The 20,399-nt window shown below is 53.6% G+C and overlaps 1 protein-coding gene across 2 annotated transcripts in view; it reads right to left on the reverse strand.

The window, feature by feature from the left end:
* Window positions 1–303: 303 nt before the first annotated feature.
* Window positions 304–20,399, reverse strand: part of ENG (endoglin) — a 28,819-nt gene continuing 8,723 nt past the window's right edge. The window contains exons 3-16 of one of the 2 annotated variants that reach the window (XM_045513838.2): window positions 20,271–20,339; window positions 12,218–12,358; window positions 9,400–9,565; window positions 8,527–8,692; window positions 8,103–8,229; window positions 7,445–7,619; window positions 7,075–7,217; window positions 4,982–5,119; window positions 4,723–4,761; window positions 4,096–4,212; window positions 3,502–3,753; window positions 2,393–2,447; window positions 1,243–1,344; window positions 304–1,116 (exon numbers count right to left, since the gene is read on the reverse strand). In XM_045513838.2, the coding sequence (XP_045369794.1) occupies window positions 992–1,116; window positions 1,243–1,344; window positions 2,393–2,447; window positions 3,502–3,753; window positions 4,096–4,212; window positions 4,723–4,761; window positions 4,982–5,119; window positions 7,075–7,217; window positions 7,445–7,619; window positions 8,103–8,229; window positions 8,527–8,692; window positions 9,400–9,565; window positions 12,218–12,358; window positions 20,271–20,339 (1,815 nt within the window). In that variant the 3' untranslated portion in view covers window positions 304–991. The remainder of the gene's footprint in view (window positions 1,117–1,242; window positions 1,345–2,392; window positions 2,448–3,501; window positions 3,754–4,095; window positions 4,213–4,722; window positions 4,762–4,981; window positions 5,120–7,074; window positions 7,218–7,444; window positions 7,620–8,102; window positions 8,230–8,526; window positions 8,693–9,399; window positions 9,566–12,217; window positions 12,359–20,270; window positions 20,340–20,399) is intronic. The other variant, XM_010951159.3, reaches the window with a different exon arrangement.

The following is a 20,399-nucleotide window of genomic DNA, read 5'->3' on the forward strand; positions in this document are numbered from 1 at the left end:
TGTGTGGCCTGGGACAAGTGGCCCACCCTCTCTGAGTCTCTGGTAGCCTGTCTGAAATGAGAAGACCAGACTGATGTCCGTTGCCCACACGCCAGGCACTGCTTTGCAGACCTTCTCGCAGAGACCTTATGATCAAGAATTCTCATACCCATTTTCCAGATGAAGGAACTGTGGCTGGCTTAAAGAAGCCATGGGACCTGCCCACAGTCACACAGCCAATAAGTGGCAGGTCCATTTGAACCCAGAACTGTCACCACCCCCACCCTAGTTTAGGTGCCCTCTCCCCTTCTCCCAGTTCAGCACTGGTTTCATCGTCTGATTTATTGATGGTGAGTATACAGGGGTGGGCCCAGGACAGGCAGCCTGGCTGCCTGGGGTTGGGGGAGGGGGGGTATCTGTGTGGCAGTTGCAGGGAGGAGCTAGGCTCTCCCACTCCCAGGCTGGATGCCCCTGGGCTTCTGTTTTCTCCGTCAGAGTTGTGCTAGTCCAGATGTGGAGGCTGCTGGGAGCAGGTCCAGGTGGCTCTGGGCTGGCTCTCTTCTGTTCCCATGGAGGAGGCGCTGTTGGCTTGGGTGGGCTGGGCTGAGTCTGGTTTTGGAGTTCTCAACTCCTGCCCAGCCCAGTTCACTGAGGGCTGGATCCAGGTTAAAATTACAGGGACTTGGGTTTCTACAACAAGGTGGACATATAGGGCAATGGTCTGTCTCTCCGTGGTCCTGGGCAGCCGTACCCCAGGCCCACTGGGTTTGAAGTTTCTGTGGGATGGGGTGGGGGGACCCCAAGATGTTCCAAGCTGGTGCCCTCGCTGGCAGCAGACCTCTGAGAGGGAGGCAGGAGGGGTGGATGCAGAGGGCATGGTCCATCCTTGGTTGAGTGGAGGGGTTGGGGTCCCTGGGTAAGTTCATGGCCAGTGGTTCCCAGCTGTTGGCTGCTCAGTCTCTCCTGCTGGGCGAGGGCTGGCTGGGTGGCCCCCAGGGCTCCAGGCTGGGCTCTACGCCATGCTGCTGGTGGAGCAGGGGGTGCTCTGGGTGCTCCCGATGCTGTGGTTGGTGCTACTGCTCTCCGAGGAGGCCGGGGCAGCCACCGCCACCACGGGCTCCCGCTTGCTGGGGTGACCTGGGGGCAGGGGCGGAGGTCAGGGCCCCGGCCAGGGCTCCCCACCCCACCAGAGGCTTTGCCGGGCTCCCCCAGGTGGTGGTGGAGGGGTCCTGAGTACTCATTGTGGGGGCCTGGGATACTCACGCGTGTGCAAGTAGATGTACCAGAGCGCAGCAGTGAGCAGGGCCCCGATGAGGAAGGCGCCAAAGGTGATGCCCAGCACGGCGGGCAGGACGAGGCCTTTGTCTGTGTAACCAAGGGGAGGACGACTGTGGTCAGCACTGATGCCTCCCCAACCCCACACTGTTGTGCTGCCCAGGAGCCCAGGTTTGGTGCCAGTCTCAGCTCAGCCCCTGACCCTGACTTCTCTGAACCTCAGTTTCCTCATCTAGCTAATGGGTTCATCACACCCATGCCTCACACTGAGCCATGGCTGTTAAGGCCATCCACCCAGAGGGCCCAGCCAGGCCTTTTGGGCCATGCCTCTGCATCCCAAGGCTGGCGGAGATGCATTTTTAGGGAGGATGGGATGGTATCATCTGAGCAAAGAGTGAGTGGGGCCTGAGTCCAGAGCCTGCCTCACTCTGCTGTGTGGCCTTAGGTCAATCCCTGCTCCTCTCTGTGCCTTATACCATGATAGGGATGAGCCAGAGCACCTCTGAGGGCTCTTCAGCTCTGCTCTTGGGTTTTCTCAAGCTTCATTCTTTCCACACTCTTGATTCCTGTGTGACTATGGTCCAGGCAGCCTCCCCTTGGGCCTCTTGAGTTCCCATCCATACAGTGGGGCCATCAGCCCTGCCCTCTTGGTTGTAGGCTAGCAGTAGAGGCTCCATCCTGGCCCAAGTGGGATGGCAAAGAGGCAGGTGCCTCTCTCACCTCTGCCTTCAGTGTCAGGGACTCTTCTGCCCAGGGGGGCCTGGGTCTGGGGGGAGCTAATAAAGGCTAGAGAGAGTTGGGTTGAGGGCTGAGGGGCACCTTTCACACTAGGGGCCTTAAGGAAGGTGAGGTCAGCACTGCCCGACGTCCAGTCCCATCCAGTCCTGATTCCAGGAGGCCCCATTCCCCCCAGCATGATTGGCCAGCAACCATGGGGATCAAGAAAAGCTGAAGGCCTGGAATCCAGTCCCACGGGATGGTGATGAGCAGAGGCTCTCCATCTAGAAGATGCAGCTGTGGATCCTGCTCTCTGGGGTCCCCCCTGCTATGTGTCTCAGTCCCATCCCACTGAACTATCCATCGTGCCCTACTCTGACCTCAGCCACTGAAACCCTAGAGGGACTTAGAGAGAACTCACCATGCAGGCCAGGGCTGACGATGTTCAGGCGCATGGAGACAGTCCTGTGGACTTCCTGGGGGAAAAAGAGACTGTGGTGTGTGGCACAGCCTTCGAGAGGCAGCTTCCAGGCTTACTCTGTGGCTCTGTGACCCTCTACTGTCACAGCCCACCCTGGGGCCTTGACTTTGAATCCCATCTCCACCACCTTCTGGCTGAGAGCCTTTGGGCAAGTGCTGGGAGATCTATGCTATGGGAAGATGTTGGCCGGACAATCCTTGGCTGCTACTGAAATGTTTCCTGTGAGTTCCTGGGAGGCCCCCAACTCCCATGAGGATTGTGGGGGCACTGCATCCATCACCTTTGTGAATGCCTGGGTGAGAGGAGCCAGGTTGGCCCAGAGGCCCAGGCTCACTGTGGCTGGGGGAGAGGCCCACTCAGGAGCAGCCCCAGAGGCTTCTCCAGCTTCATACAACTAGAGAGGCTTTGAATCCTGGGGACCCTTCTGTGTGCAAGGGCCTGGGGATGACTGTGAGTGTGTCCAGGGCTGAGGGTCTGAGAACAGGTATCCACCAGATGGTGAGGCGTTGTGACCAGTAAATGCAGAAAAATCAGAATTTTGTGTCCTTTGTACTAACCCTCTTCCTTGAAGGCTCCTGTTTATTGAGATACATTGGTGATCATACTACATGGATAGACGGGTGGGTGGATTCCTGGGTGGATGGATTGATGGATGACTGGGTGGAATGGTAGAAGGCTCGCTGCCTGGCTGGCTGGGTGACAGGGCTGGTGGAAGGACTGGATGACTGGATGGGATGGTGAGAAGTATCAATCGATAAATGGATGACTGGCTGGGATATTGGAAAGATGGATAGATGCCTGGGTGTGATGGTGGATGGAGAGATAATTGCTGCAGCTGCATATCCTACCAATGTCCAAGATATAGCACAGCCATGAGAAGACTGTAGGGTAGCAGGAAGAGTGCCCCTGGTACCCAGAAGCCACATACCTGCCTGCAGCTATGTCCCTGGCCCACGGGTCCCACATCCTCCTGGGCTATCTCATCCCTTCCTGGAAACTCCAGACCCGAAGCCACCCTTGAAACTGGGCCTGGCCCAGTTCCCACTCACCAGGGACCAAGTCCTGGGACGTAGGGCTACAGTGCAGCTAAGGATGCCAGTCGTGGGCATGGGCACCATGTGGCCACGGAGGAGGAAGCTGAAGCGCATGTCACCACCAGGGCTTGGGGACATCAGGCTCACACAGCTGCTCTTGGCTGCCTGGCTCTGGATGAGTTCCACGATTTCCATGTCAGGCCCCAAATTCAGTTGGCAGCTGTCCAGCTGGATCGTGAGCTCAGGGATTGATGGGGACACGCTCACCTGTATGGGTAGTTAAGGGGGATGAGATATGGTCAGTTACTCTTAACCCTCCACCCTCCCTGTTCTCATGAAATAAGCTAGATTCATTCTCAAGTTCCTGCCCCAGAACCTTGACAGTGCAAGGACAGTCATCCTGTCTGCTTGGGGCAATTGAGGAGGAAGAGGTGATATTCCCACCAGTGTCTGAGCTCTGCCTTTGCTCTCTCTCCCCACCCACCATGCACCATGCTGGTTCCCTCCTTCCTCTGGGAAGTTAAATGCTCATCATCTCTCTGCCAGTGGTAGAAAGAAAGGGTCTGATAAATCCCAGGAGCTCGCAGGCCTGAGAGGTCAAGTCCATACCTGCACAAAGCCCTGCTGCCCCAGCTCGATAGAGTTGGAGGTCTGGAGGAAGTGCGGGCTGAGGTAGAGGCCCAGCTGGAGGGAGAGGCTGTCCATGTTGATGCATTGCACCTTTTTCTGTAGGAGATGGGAGGGAGGGTTGGTCAGTCTGAGGAGCACACAGCCAGGAAAGTAAGGGGTGGGAACAGGAGTCATTGTCCAGAGTTGTTGCCTGACCCTCATTCTCACCTTAAAAAGAACCCAGAAAACTGATATTTATCAAGCACTTGCTCTGCACCAGGCCTGTGTGAAGTGCTTTCCAGGCCTCATCTCAGTTTCTGCTCATAAGCACACCATAGGGGGGAAACTTTCTTATTGCTGCTATTAACAGACAGGATCTTGGAGCCCAGGAAGCTTATATGACTTGCCCAAAGCCACACAGCTGGTATGTGCTTGAACCCTCTGACTGGAGAGGCTGAGAACGTAACCCTAAACGGTACTGCTCCCATTGCACAGAAAGGGAGACGGAGGCACACTGGAGACACATGGGTTTGCCAGGATCAGGGCCTGAGTTCCCTGAGGCCTGCTCCCTCCCAGGCCAGTAAGGGCCCCAGGACCCTGGACCAGATGGGTGACCATCCATCTCACCCGCTGCGGTGATGAGCTTGACAGGAAGTTGACGACCACCTGCAGGAACAGAGCCAAGGAGCTAATGAGAGCCAGAAAGGATCCCAGAGGGTATCTCACCCAACGCTCCCAATTTTGGATAGGGAGACTGAGCCAACCCATGGTTAAGCTTGTTTTCCTACTGAGCACCACACCCACTCTCCCCAGTGCCCCTCAGCCTGGAAGACCAAGGAGGCATCTGGAGGGGGCACCCTGAAACATTTCCCAGCCCAGCACTTACCTCGTTACTGACCACATTTTCTGTTACTTTCATGCCACATTTGGAGTAGGTGCTGCGCAAGACAAGCTGGTCATCTCTGTCCTCAGCCTTGCAGCTGGAGTCCCAGAAGGTCAGGTTCATGATAGTGCACCTCAGAGTCTGGGCCAGGGTTGGGGGGGGCACCGTCAGGAGGCACAGGGCTCCCTGGGGCCTGTCCCTCACCCCCAGCACCAAGGACCTACCATATCCCGGGGTCTCAACGCATAGCCACGCCTTTGCGCCATTCCCCGTTTTTGTTAGTTCTCAACATCCTGCACCATTCAAGACTTACTACTGTTCCTGAACTTGACTCACTTTTGTACTTAGCAATAAAATCTGTGACATCGTGAGTGTTTTCTTCTCTACAGACATAGGTACTCAGAGAAATTGTGTGGTTTTGTTTGTTTTTTTCCCTCGTTTTTAACAAGTGGCATCACGCTGTCCTTCATGCTGTAGCTTCATTTTCTCACTGAACAATAAATCATAGACATCTTTCTGTGTATATATTTGTAGCTCTAGAACATTGTTTTTAACTGGAGTGTAATGTTCCAAAGATCGATGGGTTACAATGTATGCATCCAGACCCCTTGGGCCCGGACAGCAGCCATGCCAGCCATTGCTGGTCCCTGCACCACCTCCCCCATCTCCCTGAAATTTGCTGAGCCAGGCAGGGGCAGGGGGTGGGGGAGAGATGGGCCGCAGACAGGTGGAGCTTCACAAAGGCTCCAGTACCCCACACCCCAAAACCCTTCCATGTGGATGCAGAGTTCAGTGTCATTCTGAAAATCCCTGAGAACACGTATGACTTGTCAAGGCTCTGGCAGAGAGATTTCCTGCCTCAGAAAGACTAGAAGAAATCGCAAAGGGGAAGATGGCCACCTAGGATGGCCCAATGTTCTAAGAGCTCCAAAAAATGAAAACACCCTGTAGCCGAAGTTTAAAGAACCAGGACAAATTGGGAGAGATTATTTCAATAAGAATGGTGGACAAAGGGCCAAAAATGTTTTCCTTCACATAAAAAGCTTATAAAAATTATCAAGAAAAATACCCAGCCACAATGTTACAGACACTAGTTATTATTATCAGTCACACAGAGCCATGCCCATACTTACTACTAACCAAAGAAGTGGAAATTCAAACGAGAATGGAACACCATGTTCCACCTCCCACATCAGCAAAAAGTTTTTTTAGACAAAATATAATAATTTGGAGAGAGAGAGAGAGTCAAAGTGTTCTTATTAACCATCAGTGAAAATTGGAGTCATCTTTTGGAAAGTGGGTTGGCAACATGTATCAAAACTTCCAGAATGTTCACTCATTTTGACCCAGCAATCTCACTAATGTGGAAATCTATCCTAAGAAAATAATCTTACTTAAAGAAAAATTTCATGAACAAAGACACTTTCTGCATATTTATAATATTACAGAATTAGGAACAACCCAAATGTCTAGCGAGGGCAGAAGAGTTAATTATGCCATGTCAGTATGATAGGATAGAATGTACTTATTAAAGTGATATTATTAAGTACCTATGTCAAAGTTCTAAGAATACATTAAGTGAATAGAGCGGGAAACGGACAATTGCATCCGATACGAGTACACTGTATAAGAAATACACAGAGAAAACATTCCAGAAATACACCAAATTATTGGTAGCCATTGTCTTTGAGTGGGGACATTGAGATTTTCTTCTTTTCTAATTTTTCCACATTTGAAAAAAGCCTGTGTTATTTTAATAATAAATATCTTTCTTCTTCAATCAGGCAGAGATCATAATTGCGTAGATATTCTGAGCAACAACTCAGCTCAGCCTGCATTTAGAATTAATCATGGTGATTATCAAGTACCTATTTATTGGAGCACTTACTGCACCGCATCTGGCTGGGTTGTCAGACCTCATGTAATTCTCACCCCATGGTAGAGACCATTAGCAACCCCATTTTACAAGTGGGAAAACCAAGGCTTGCAGAGGGATGTGATTTGTGCCCCTGCCTAGATTAGGACCCCAAGATTCTTAGGCTAGAGGAGGGACCAGCTGCTCCTGTCAGTTGGGCCAGAGGCGCGGGTTCCCTTACCGAGATGAGATCTTTCTTGAGTACCAGAGTCATGACGTCATCAGAGCACTTGGGCTGTATCAGGGACAGGAGCAGCTCCTGGTTGCAACCCTCCCTGGGAGGGATGGTCTGGACCGGTGTGGGTGAGGGCCGAAGCTCACTGCCTGCAGGGTAGCAGAGGCAGCCGACAGTCACTGAGGGCTTCCTCTGCTCTAGGCGCTAAGCACTTCTACAACTAGGTGCCCTCAGGGTCCCTAAGTTGCATATGAGGAGAAGGGGCTCCCACCAGCTGATGCAACTTGCCGAGTTCACAAGCAGCTCTGGATGGCAACCCCTCCAGGGAGAGGGCAAGGGAAGGGAGGAGGTCAAGGAAAGGGAGCTGGGTGCTCACCGCAGCTGCGGGCCCGCAGAGAGACGAAACTGGCCAGAGGGAGCTCCACAAAAGATGCTACTACACTGGCGTTGAGCCTCTGGGCCTCCTCCAGCAGGCCTTGGGTTGTATCTGGGAGGTCGTAGCCACTTATGTTCCCCTCTGGAAAGATCTTGAAGGAGTATTTACCAGTGGTCTAGTGATGGGGAGAGAGGCAGAGTAGGGAGCCATAGACATAGTCAGAGGGTGCACAGCCTGGCCAGGGGTCCTGCAGGCCAGCCGGGGTCCTGCAGGCCAGCCAGGGTTCTGCCAGGTCTCAGTCCTGTTCTCTCCTTTGTTCCTGCTGTTTCCCCTGCCTGGGCCAGCCCCCCTCCACCCCCATCTACTGGCTCTTGTTTGTTTCTGAACTCAGCTTGGGGTTCCCCTCTCCAGGGATCTTCCCTGACCCTCTGGGCTGGGTTAGGAGCCTCCCTAAGGGACCATGGAAGGCTTCCCGGAGGAGATGCCATCTAGGTGAAGGTCTCAAGGAAATAGGTAGTGCACGGAGGAAGAGGGTAGGGGCATAAGGATCACCATATGTAAAGGCTCAGGGCAGGGTGCTGGTGCAGTTTGGGTTTTTCCTTTGGGGAGCCTTAGTGAGACCTGAATGAGGCTGTCTGGGTCTCAGAGCAAGACTCACCCAGATCTGCATGGTATGATTGGCGTCGATGAGCCAGGACACGTAGGGTGGACCCTGCAGGATGAGCACAGCTTCGGGATCCCCTGAAGCGCAGCTCAGCTCCACCTTCACGGTCACTGTCCGGGGCCTGCGGGGAGACAGACCTCTGCATCAGCACCGGTAGGAGGGCAGGGCTTGATGGGGACTTGCGGGGCCGGGACCTAGAAAGGCTGGGCTGGGGTCGAGTGGGCAGCGGCTGCACTCAACGTGCTCCGCTGTGGGTCTGTGGGACGGTCAAGAAAATGGGCGGGGCTTGGGCCAATCGGAGCGGGGCTCAGAGATAGGTGGGGGTGACCATACTCTGACCTGGCCAGGGGCGGGGCTGAGGCTTGGACAGGGCAGGGCTTTATAGGGGACGGGCCGGTGCGGGGGCGGGCACTCTTACCAGGACTCCGGACCAGGCAGGACCCTCAGGATGTACGCTTCCTTGTGGCCAGCCACACCTTCCAAGCGGCAGCCCCGCACGGAGGCCTGGGTGTGTGGGCTCCATTCCAGCGTGTGGCCCATGTCCTTGTGGGCTTCCAGACTGCAGGAGGACGGTTCCCTCAGGGCTGCGAAGACAAGCGCGTCTCAGTCTCCTCCTCTGGCATCTAATACAGAGGTCTACCCTCACCCACAGTAACGGTGGGGTGGCCAGGATGGAGCAGCAAAGAGTGGGGGGCATGGGAGGGCCTGGGTTCAAATCTCCCCTCCACCACTAGCTACAGAGTGACCCCAGGGCAAGTCCCTGGCCTCTGTTTCCTCATCTGTCAACACAGGGTTAATTTAAGGTATGAACCCATGGCATATGCTAGGGATGCGGCCCTGCAACCACCAGCACATTACCCCTTCTTTCATCTTTCTTATAGCATTTACCATATCTGCAATTATAGAATTTATTCATACATGTTTATTGTCATCGCCCCACCACAGTGTCAGCTCCAGGAGGACAGGGCCTGGGTCTGGCCCCACAGGGTCCCCAAATGCCTAGCATAGGGCTTGGCACATAGTAGGCGCACAATAAATAAGATGAAAGTGTTGTTCACGCAGGTCAAAAAACTGACAAACAGCAGCAAGTTCACAAAGTTCAAGTCAATATTTGGTGAAGGGGTAATTTGGTGAAGAAGTCCCAACAGAGCACTGACTTGCTATGTGTGACCTGGGACAAATCACATTCCCTCTTGGTGCCTTAGTGTCCACATCTGAGGAATGGGCCAGAGGAATTCAAATGCCTCCAGAGCTGAGTCCTGAGCCCAGAAAGGCTACTGGGGAAGCTGACCTTGGTCCAGACGGAGGAGGATGCTTTTGGGTTCGTTCAGCTCAGCAGCAGAGGCAATGGGGCCCTCTGTATCTGCCCATTTGAGGAGCTGGCTCTTGGTAGTGAAGGGTGGCAGCTGTGTGGTGTTGACTCCTGGAGGCTCTTGAAAGAAGACCAGGTTGGGGTTCTGGGGAGACACATGGAGGCTCAGGGGACTGTTCCTGGGCCTGAGTCCCCTCTGTCCCAAGCAGGAGGTTGGGAGGTAATTTGGGGAGGCAGCTGATTGGCTGAGCAGAGGAGGCCAGGGCTGAGAATGCTGAGGCTGCAGGATCTGAAGTGAGCCCAGAGCCCCCTAACTAGCCCCCTACCCTCCCCAGAGCCAGATCTGCCCCATCTCCTTTCCACAGCTGAGAGGCTGGATGGACACACATCCATGTTCATCCACCTGTCTAAACATCACCCTCCCACCCCTCCATAGTCATCCTCATTCAACCCACACTTATGACATCATGTGGCTACTGTCTGTTTCTCCCACACTCTAAGGGTCTTTGAAGGACACCACCTGCCTTGCCCATCCCTGCATGGTGCTTCACACATAGTAGGCACTGAGAAATGTTTGTCTAACTTTGTGCCGCGCCCTGGGCCCAGCACTGGAGATTCTGACATGGCAGCTTCACCCTGACACCTGGCACAAGTCAGGTGCTCCCTACACATGGGAAGGGAGAAGGGAGGAGAGAAGAAATGTAAGAATGAATGAATGAAAGACAAACAGGGATGATCCCTGCCCTGGGAGATTTTACCATCCAGAATCTAGCCATGCATTAAACCATTTGGAACAATAGAAGATAGATGATATTATTTAATTAGAAACAAAGGAGCAAGACAGATCCCCTGGGTGGACAGGGATGAGAATCTGAGTGGCTCCAGCACCTCACTGCCTCCAATGCCCGTGCCTCAGGAGAGACCCTGGTGGGCTGGGGAAGTAAACAGAAATGACTTCCTGCTGCAGGTGCTTTGTTGAAGCCAAAGGATTCAGAGGAAGCTGTTGGGGCCATGCACTCAGAGTTCTTTTTTGGTCCATCTCCAAAACCTGAGGCATTGTGCTGAAGCAGCAGCAGCTAAGGACTTCAGGCTAGAGACTAAGGGGGACTGCCTGACAGTGGCAATAGGCAAGACACCATAGAATGGTCCACCTAGAATGGAGAAGGACTTTAACAAGGAGGTAAAGTGATGAGCTTCCGGGTGGGGAACCCAGCCCCCACCCCCATGGAAGGGCTGGGGTGGTGGTTTAGAGATGGAGAGTTGGGGTAGGGGGGACCTTTAGTCATCTGACCCTCAGGGTCAGCTCTGTAAAATGGGGACGTAATAGGGATTAAAGGGCAAGGCGTCCGCAATGCGGCTGTGGCCCTGGCGCCCTGGCCCTTCTCGTCCTCTTTGTCCCCTCCAGCGGCGTCCCGGCTCTGGCGGCTCCGGAAGCAGCGGGCCGAGGCCGCGCGCGCGGATCCCATCCCGTGTATTCTTAGCCCCGGGAGGAAGGCGTGGCCGAGGCCGGAGCTGGCGGCTGGCTGCTGCAACCTTCCGCCCGCGGGCAGCCGCTTTTCATGTTCCTCGCTTCACTCAGAGCCCCTCTAGGCCTAGATCCTGGGCCGGGACCGCGGAGGGTCCGCGAATGGGGAAGGGAAACGGGGTGAGGGAGAGTTGAGAGGGAGGAGGAGCCACTGCCGGCCTCACCCTCCAGGGGGCCTCGATTTCCCCCTCTGGAAGCAGAGGGATGTGCCGCACGGGGTCAATCCACCTCTGCCCTCCTGCTTGACTTCCGCCTGCTCCTCCCCTCCCGGGGGCTTTCATGCTGGCCAGCTCCGGGGGCCTTTGCGCTGTTCCTGCCGCCAGTCCTCCCCCGCCACCCCCCTTCCCTGTGTGTCTGGGCCCGGCTCCCAGGCAGCCCTGGATCTCCGCCTGTCTTCGGGTCCCCAGCTCCTCTCCCGCTCCCCTAACTCTATGGTCTCTCTGAGCGTCTGTTCCTCCCACAATAGCCGCCCCCCCTTTCCGTTTCCAGTTTTCTTTCTGTGTCTCTCCAACTTGTTATCTTTGCTCTCCCCCATGTTCTGGCTCTCTCCCCTCTGCCTTCTCTGGCTGTAAACAACAGCTGCTCACATCTGGGGGCCACTTCCCAGGGCCTTCCGTGTGGAGGAGGCTGAACACCCTTCCACCCCACCTCCTCCAGCCCTGAGCACCCTCGCTGTGGGTTCCAACCACAGATAACCTCCTCTTTTGGTGGATGTGTCTGACACTTAAAACTCGAGTTTTTTAAAAATACTTTTTCTCCAATTTAGGCCATGTTAATTATAGCAAATCCTGCAAATTCAACAAAATGTAAAGAACAAAAGAGATGTTGCTTCTAATCTCACTGTCCATCCCTAACTACTGTTAACACATTGTTAGCTGTCTTCCTGGCCTTTTCCCTCCGTGCTTAAATATTTTCAAATTTATGTCTTATAACTTTTTCAAAGACAGTGACAAGGTTATTTTATGGGATATCATTGAGTCCAATTCTCCCACTGGACAGATGGGAAAACTGAGGCTATGAGAGAGGATTGGAGTTGATCAGGGTTGCACATCAATCTGATTCCCACCTCTGGGTTTGAGCTCTTTACCACAGGCCCTTTTGCCCTTTGGGTTCTTTCTGTCAGGGCCCCATGGGATTCACCAGGCAGAGCCCTGGTGAATAATGTCAGAAGGAAAAAGAGGAGCAGGCGACCCTGGCCCACAGAGGTGGAGGGGAGGGCAGGGGCCTCCCACAGCCAGTGCCTGACGCTGGGGTTGGAGGTAGCACACTCACGTAGGCCAGTCGGACTGGGACTCCTGGAGCCTGAAACTTCAGGAAGACGTTCTTACTGACGCTGAGAATCAGGAGCACCTCTCGGGGCCGGGTGCCATTTTGCCTGGACGTCTGGAGAGTCAGGTCCAGTGTTGACACCTCCTGGGATGGGAGCAGGGGAGAGACACATACACAGACCAGTCAGACTGCACATCTGGGGGCCACCTCGGTCAGTAGTGACGATTCATTTACTGTCAGCTTCCATTCTCCCCGCCCAGCTTGTCCAGCCCTGTCTCCCAAAGCCCAGCACAATGCCTGGCCCTCAGGAGGCACTCAGAAAATATTTGCTGAACGAATGAAAGAGATGAGGCCCCGAAAGTTCAAGGAGATTTTTAAATGCAGTGAGCCAGAACTTCATCCAAAAGTCAGTCAAGATTCATTATTTCTATTGAGCACCTGCTGGGTACCAGGCCTGCAAACGCCTGTGTGACTTAGAGTGCCCTGTGCCCTTTCTCTGTCCCTGTGCAATATTGCCAAGATATCAGTCTGCCCAGTGTGCACTATTCCTGCTTACCTTACTACTTTAAAGTACTAAATACTCATATTTGGTTGATATAATACCATTATTTTGATATTTTATAAGAATGTGAAGTTGAAATCATTTATGTCTTGAGAGGTACTGACTGCATTAAAGTTTTTAATAGATCATGGTGTATGCGTTTAAAATATTTTCATAACAACAACAACAAAACAGCAACAACAACAATACTAATACTTAACACTTTGATGGTGCTTACTAAGTGCTTGGACTGTTCTAAGTACTCTGCACATTGACTCATTTAATCCTCACAACAACTCTAAGAGATAGGTACCACTGTTATTCTCACTTACAGATGAGGAAACAGGGCACAGAGAGTTGAAGTCATTTGTCCATGATCACACAGCAAGTTAGTATGGACTTAAGATGTGAACCTGGGCAGGCTTCTACTCTCAGCCACTATAATGCCCCATCACATGTTCCGATACCGCCTAATTCCCAGGAGGAAAAAGAACATAGCAATCCACAAGGCAAGGCTCCTATTGAAAGAAGAACCTCTGCTCTGTTCAGACTTTCTGAACCAGTGGAGTGGGAACAGGTGACTGCTGAAACTGACAGGTATGTGCCTCAGAAGCCCCACCACGGATTCACGAGGACAAAGACAAATGAAAACACTTTACTGAAACACAAACTCCAGCTTCTCTGAAAAGCTAGCAGTCTCTACAAAGAGACAAAGAACTGACCCCTCTCCCCAAATCTCCTCAAGCTTATCAAAAAGGAGAGTGATATTTCAAGATGAAGCCATCAGTGGAAAGTTTTTAGATTTAACCTCTAATTATCTCCTGGTCATTTCCTCAACTGATGTCACAGAGCCAGAGAGAGCGTTTCAGCTGCTGGAAAAATCTGCCCAGAAATATTTCCATTACTCAATAATGATACCGTAATCACTCTTTCTAAGTTTGCTCTTTGAAGCAAAAAAGTACAGATAATATTATTTCATTTTCAATGTTTCAGAAATAAATTTTTTCATTTTAGTGAGCTGTTTAAATTGCCTATTTTTGAATAATTATTTCTGTGCTAATTTATAGTAGAATGATAAGATACGTCTCAAATTTGTTTGTATAAGTTCACATTTTTGATTCACATTTTCTAATGGGTTTATAACTTTTGGTTTTCAAAATATCTTGTTTCATCCATTTTTTTAAATATGCATTCAAAACACTTTAAGAATTAAACACTGAAAAAAAGAAAAAAGAAATACTGGATTTGATATTATATTTTGGTAAAATATAAAATGCCAGTCTAAATGTCACAACTGACATTTTGTTTCAGGATTGTGATCGTTACTTGAAATTAATTGGAGTGAAGGGAGACCCACCTAAGTGATGTCAGGAGAGGCCCAGGAACAACTGACCTGTCTGAACCTTCAGGAATGGACCCACCCCAGCTTCCTTACCTTGATTGTCTATACATTATTAGCTTGAACAATCAAAGATGATTGCACAACTCTGTGTATGATAAAACCCACTCAAAAAAAGAACATAGCAATCCACAAGGTAAGGCTCCTACTGAAAGAAGAACCTCTGCTCTGTGCACTTTAAATGCACAAATGCTTTCCACAAGAAAGCTGTTAAAAAAAAACAACAATCGAATATCAGTAATTTCACATGGTTCAGCCTACTCTGTGTCCGCCCTGTGCTGTGTGTGTTGAACGTACTCTCGTGGAAGCAGAGTCAGGTGATCTCTCAATTCACAGAAGCAGTGGTTGGGGCCCAGGGAGGGCACCTGCCAAGGGGACTGCTGGTGAGTGGTGAAGTCAGGCGCCCAGTGCACATCAGCCTGGTGCCAGAGTGGGTGCCTCAATCCCTGGGCAGCTCGCCTGGACTCTGTCCTCCCTCTCAACTCCGCCGCTCCCTAGACTGCTCCACAGTTCATCACTGTCTAGCCCCGTCTGTCTGTCCTCCCCAGAGAAGTGAGACGCCATGGGCTGCAGGAGACAAGGAGACAGATCCACTCTGCCCTTCGGTGGATGCCCACAGGTGACAGCCCCTGAGCTGGGAGGAAAGAGCCCAGTGAACCCCATTTCTGCTGCTGCTCTGCCGTGTCCCTTTTTCTCTGTGCCTCAGTTTCCCCATCTGTGAAATGGGGATAGGACAGGGTTGAGAACCAATACCAGGTGGGCTCTGGAAAAAGGAAGTTAAAAAAGAGAAGTAGTGGTCAGGGTCGGGTCGTGCTGAGGGCAAGGGGATTAGATGACTGGAACTCGGTGACGTTTGTCATGACGCTCAGCTGTGCTCCCAGGGCACACATACCAATCCCACCCCTCAGTTGTCACCAAGTCCTTTCCTGTAGGGTTGGGGGCTGGGAAGGGGGTGGGGAGTGAGGCCCAAAGAGGGGCAGGCAGGGGCCAGGGCTGCACAGCAAATGAGCAGTGTGGAAACTCAGGGCGGCCGGAAAGCTGGGCTCTCTGGGGTCCCTGGGCTCCCAGGCCAAGCTGAAAGCCAGCTGGTTACCAGCACAGCCCAGTCAGGGTTTCCACAGCAAAAATTTCCATCCCATGGCCCTGACTCATCGACGCTGTCACTCACATGCACAGACTTCCCTCTTCCCTCCCAGCCCGGAGCTCAAAGGCAAAGACAGGGGCCTACCTTGCCCCCCCCCCCCAGGCTTCCAGTCTTCCCAATGGCATCCTGGGAGTTCTGGGAGCCCAGCCGAGGACTGCAGGCCAGCCGCCCCTTTACCCCCAGCTCTGCAACCTGGGCCAGCCCGGGCCTGCCCCAGCCCCCGCCCTGAGCCAGTGGGCGGGAGACCGTGTTTCTATTTTTGTGCCTGTGTCCTACAGATGCCATTGTTGGCCCAGCAGTCGGTGGCGGGAAGGGGATTTCGGTGAGGAGGCCCTGAGCGCTAGTAGCCACTTATAGAAAGTTGCTTCCAGCAATTCTTCTAGGAGTGGAGCCTCGGGGCTGCCTGCAGCCCCCACCCTCCTAGGGCCAGACTGGAGCCGGCCAGGTTGGAGCCAGCCGCCCCTCTGTCCACCCCAGCAGACTCAGATGGCACATACAGTCAGGGTAGCAGGCAATGGGGGTCAAAGCCAGACTGACCTGAATTCAAACATGGGCTCAGTCAAATGACTGTGACCCTAGACAGTCACTTTCCTCTCTGGGCCTTGACTTCCTGATCTGAAAAATGGGCTGAACAATAGGCCCACTTCACAGACTTATGAGGATTCAGTGAGATTCTGCCTGCAAAGGGGGTTGTCCAGGGCCAAGCTAAATATATAGCAGTAGATTGGCTTTACTACCTCAGATTCCCTCCCTGTCCACTCATCCAGAGGAGTGCCATGGGTTAGGGGCTGAGGAGGTTGGCGTCAGAGGTGGGCAACAGTTAGCCATGCCTCCCTGTGGCAGCCCCTGTCTTGACCTCAGTCTCCCCATCTGTGCAAGAAGGAGTTGGGCCCAGTGATGTTCCCGTATGTGTGGCCTCTGAGTCCGTCCTGCCTCCTGGGGATTCCAGTGTTTGCCGTCTGGGAGTCGTGGTCTCCAGTCAGGTGGCCACAGAGTGGGCTTCCAGAACCCTTAGGAAAGACATGCTACTTTCCCTAGCCGAGGGTCGTTGGTCAGCTCATGCCCTTCCCACCCACCTAGTTCATTTGTCTGTTTGAGAGGCCAGGACTAGGTCCAGCCTGGGGCTTCTATGTTCTCAAAGGGGGACTAACATCCCCAAACAACCAGTGACACCACTAACCCCTTGGGGATGGCCAATCAGCAAGTGCTCATACGCACGTATATTTCTTCTTCCTTTCATTGTTCATCCATCCATCCATCCATCCTGTATTTATTCCTGGACTGACTGAACTGGACACTGAGGATACAGCAGTGAGAAAGCAAACACAATCCCTGTCCAGTCTGTCTGACGCCTAATCCATGCTCCTCCACCAAGCCTGCTCCTAATATCTGCATGGCCTGGGACAAGAACACAAATGGCAGCCCCTGACCCCATCCCACCCCACTTCTCTTCATGTGGACAACCCAGCCTGGATGCCCAAGCTCTGCCATGTTCACCCCCTACAGCCCCCTGGCCTGGCCTACCCCCATTGCTGAGTCCATCACTAGGTACAGGGCTGCTGACACCCACCTCTGCCTCTCAGGGAGTGGATCAAGGGCAGGTGCCAGGTCTGCTTTCTCTCTGCACCATCAGGGGCCACCTTTAGTCACCTCGCCCACCCTTCAGGTCTAGACGCTGACACCAGCCATGCAGTGCCTCTTATAGAAGAAAGGACAGGAAAGAGCCCCCTTCAACCCTGGGAGGAGGCACACCGCATTTGGGCAAGGAATTCTGGACTCGTGGATACCCAGGGAGGGACTAGGGGAGGGGTGCAGGTTCCAGATGGGTATGTCGCTTTGCCCTGCAGATTCCCCACCCAGCAAGGGGCGGCGGGTGGGGGAGAGATGATGCAACTGGAAGAAGGCCAGAGAGGGGCTACAAATTGTGGAGCCCAGACAGGGGTCCCCTTGCCCAGGTCTGACAGTGGCACTGCCTTCCACAGCCTTTCACAGCCTCCCAGGGTGGTCTGGAGGAGCCCTTGGCGCCCCTCCACCCCTACTGCTCTCCTTCTGCCTAAGAAACCTTGCCTGCCCCTCCAGCCAGGAAGGAGGCAGCGCCAGAGCCCAGTGAGTTGCGTCTGCTTGGGGGTGGGTGAGGCGTCGTCAGCTCCCTGAGGTTGCCCAGAAGCGGGGTGAATCAGCGGCTGCCCCAGCTCTGGCCTGGCTGCCTGGGGTTTGTTAGGAAGACAGCAGATCAGTGTAGTCAGCCTGACGGGAATCGCTGAGACACCAGGCCGGTTTCCTGTCTCCACGGGTCAGGATGTGACCCCAGGCCCCCTCCCGGAATCCAGGCTCCGGCCTGCCCTTTGGGGACCCAGCAAGATAGAGCCCCTGCCCAGTGGGCCCCTCGTCTGTCTGCAAACCTCCCCCACCCCCCCACACCCCGAAATTCTCTTCCCCGAGGCTCTTGGCAGCCACAACTCATCTGCCGCCCACCCACAGGAAATCTGAGGATTCAGAGGCCACGCAGGGATGGACGGAAAAGCCGTTTCTCTGTGCCAGGTTTGAAGAAGGCAGCCGTAGGTTGGGAGGAATTGGGCTGCGTGCTGAGACAGCCGCCACCCAAACTGCTGCTGCCAGCTTGTGTTTCTTGCCTCTAGGCCTTTGCTCACACAGCGCCCTCTGTCTGGAATACCCTTGACGCTGCTTTATGTCTGGCTAGACACTGGGAGTCATTTCCTAATGCCCCCTTCCCTCCACATTCCATGCTCATCCACAGGCTCCTGTCCCCCCTCCCCACCATTGCCAAGTCCATCACTCAGCACCTGAGCTGAGCCAAGTTGGCTTTCTTTCGGCACCAACACAATGCCCAACACAGGCTGAGCGCAGAGCAGGCACCTGGTGAGGACTGGTGGAGGGGGACTGTTGGGCCGTGCACCCCCTTCTTGAGGGCTGCCTGGGGAGGGAGGTGCCTCCCAGGGAAACCACAGGTCTTTCCATGTCACAGCAGGAAGGTCTGGGAGGGATCACGGGCTCAACCCTTGGGATAAGGAGGCCAGGAGCACCCAGCTCCATCAGGCCAGACCTCAGTTGGCCCCTGTGCAAATGCATTCACAGCCCGTTTCAGCCGCCTGGTAGCCGTAACCTTTGGGGATCAAATTAGTTGACTGACATGAAGATGTTTTGTACACTGTAGCGTGCCCGGCCAAATGAAGGTATTGACAGGTGGGACATGGAGCCCACAGAGGAGATGTTCTAATAACAACAACAGACACAGCTGTTGTTTGTTGACTAGTGGCTCTGGGCAGGCCCGTGCCCAATATTTCGCCTGCACTACCCAGCTGGATCCCCAAGCCCCCGGTGAGGTGGGCACCATTATCATCTCCATGTTTCCCATGGGAAAACCAAGGCTTGGAGAGGTGGCCCAAGGTCATGCCGCTGTAAGGGGTGGGGGGAGAGGGAGGTTTAGTTTGAAGAACGTCTGGCTCCAGAGCCCATGTTCTTAACCTTGGCCTCAAAGTCACTTAGCAGTGCCTTCATTCATTCATACATGCATTCAACAAGCTGGTATTGGTATACTCCACGCCCTGGGCCAGATTCTGATACTCTGTGATTCTTCTGTAAGTCCCTGAGCCCAAGAAACGTGTGTCTATTGGAGAGGGGGGAGAAGCAGCCCCTTCTGCATGCCAGGCATGATACGACCCAGGACTGAAGCCCCCGTCTCCTGAACCCCAGATCTCTCCATCATCCCCCCAAACAAACATGTAGGGCAGGCTGGAGCTAGCAGCCTGGCTCCTCAAGTTAAAATCTGGACACTGTGGACTGAGTTCTCTGGAAGAGGCAGAAGGTAACAGGGAGATTCTGCTATCATGAGTGCTAGGTTACAGTGGCACCTTGCTGTGCCCCTGAAAACCCTTCACTGACTGTCACTGCCCACATGATAAAGACCAAACCCCTTACTATGGTGACAGGGCCCTGTCCATGTCCCCAGCCCTGCCCCGAGGTGATCTAGAAGCTCCTGCCACAGCAAACCTCACGCTGACCCCAACCAAGGCCCACTTCTCTGCCTGTGCATTCATGCTTTCCTCTGCTCTTCCCCAAGGCCTTCTCTCCATGAGCTCCAGGTGGTCCTTGGAGTTATCATGTCCTCTGGAAGCCCCTGCCTAATCACACAGCAGCTGCTCTACCCTTGCCCTGCACTCCCCAAGAAAGCACCAATCACTTGGGTCCTGGCGGTTTGTCTACCCATCTGTCTCCCATAGACCTGGGTGCTTGGCCAGGAACCTTCTCTGACTCCAGCCTGCCATTGAGTGATTGGGGCTGGGGGGACCCCAGTCACCCAGAGGAGGCACAGAGACCCGAACATCTGAATAAACAAAATGAACTTGCAGGGTGCAATCTCACTTTACATATCATTACCAAACTTGAAAAAAAATTACAATGGTTCTGAAAACTGCATACCGTGTGTTTGGTGCTATCTGTGGCTTGGGGATTATCAAGGCCCACAGTCCTTGTGGCAGGCAGGGTGGGGGGAAGCAGGCCCCCCGATATTGGTGGTCTGGGAACCGTCTTATCACTGCAGAAAGGCAGGGCAACCTAACAGTTTCAAGGACCACAAGTTCATCCAGAGCTGACACCATTAAATGGCTACCAGGATCTGAGGCCACATCAGCCAGGTGTGGCCACCAGCCCAGGCAGGCCAGACGCCACCTGAACACTGAGATCCACTGGGGAGCCAGGTGACAGCCTAGCTTGGAGTCTCAGGGATCTAGTCTGCCCTTGGGCACGTCGCTTCACCTCTCTAGGCCTGCCGCCAGTCCCTCCTGCCAAAAGTGGCGAAACAGACTCTGACAGATGGGCCCTCGGGAGGCTTAATACATGTTAGGTGCTTAACTCAGTTCCTGGCACTTAGTAGGCCTTGCGCAGTACCCAGCACATACTAAGTGCTCAATAAATGTGTTCTTATTAACAAGAGTGACTTAGACAAACTTACGGTGGACCTTCTCGGGGGGAGAATAGTCTCTGAGGCGACAGCACTGTCTTCCAGTCTCTGGGGAGGTGCCTGGCTGGGTCACAGATATTTGATGAGTGACATTCCAGGGAGGATGATTTGGGCTGAACT

The sequence above is a fragment of the Camelus bactrianus genome, chromosome 4 (genome assembly GCF_048773025.1).
Source record: "Camelus bactrianus isolate YW-2024 breed Bactrian camel chromosome 4, ASM4877302v1, whole genome shotgun sequence".
NCBI classification, from domain to species: domain Eukaryota; kingdom Metazoa; phylum Chordata; class Mammalia; order Artiodactyla; family Camelidae; genus Camelus; species Camelus bactrianus.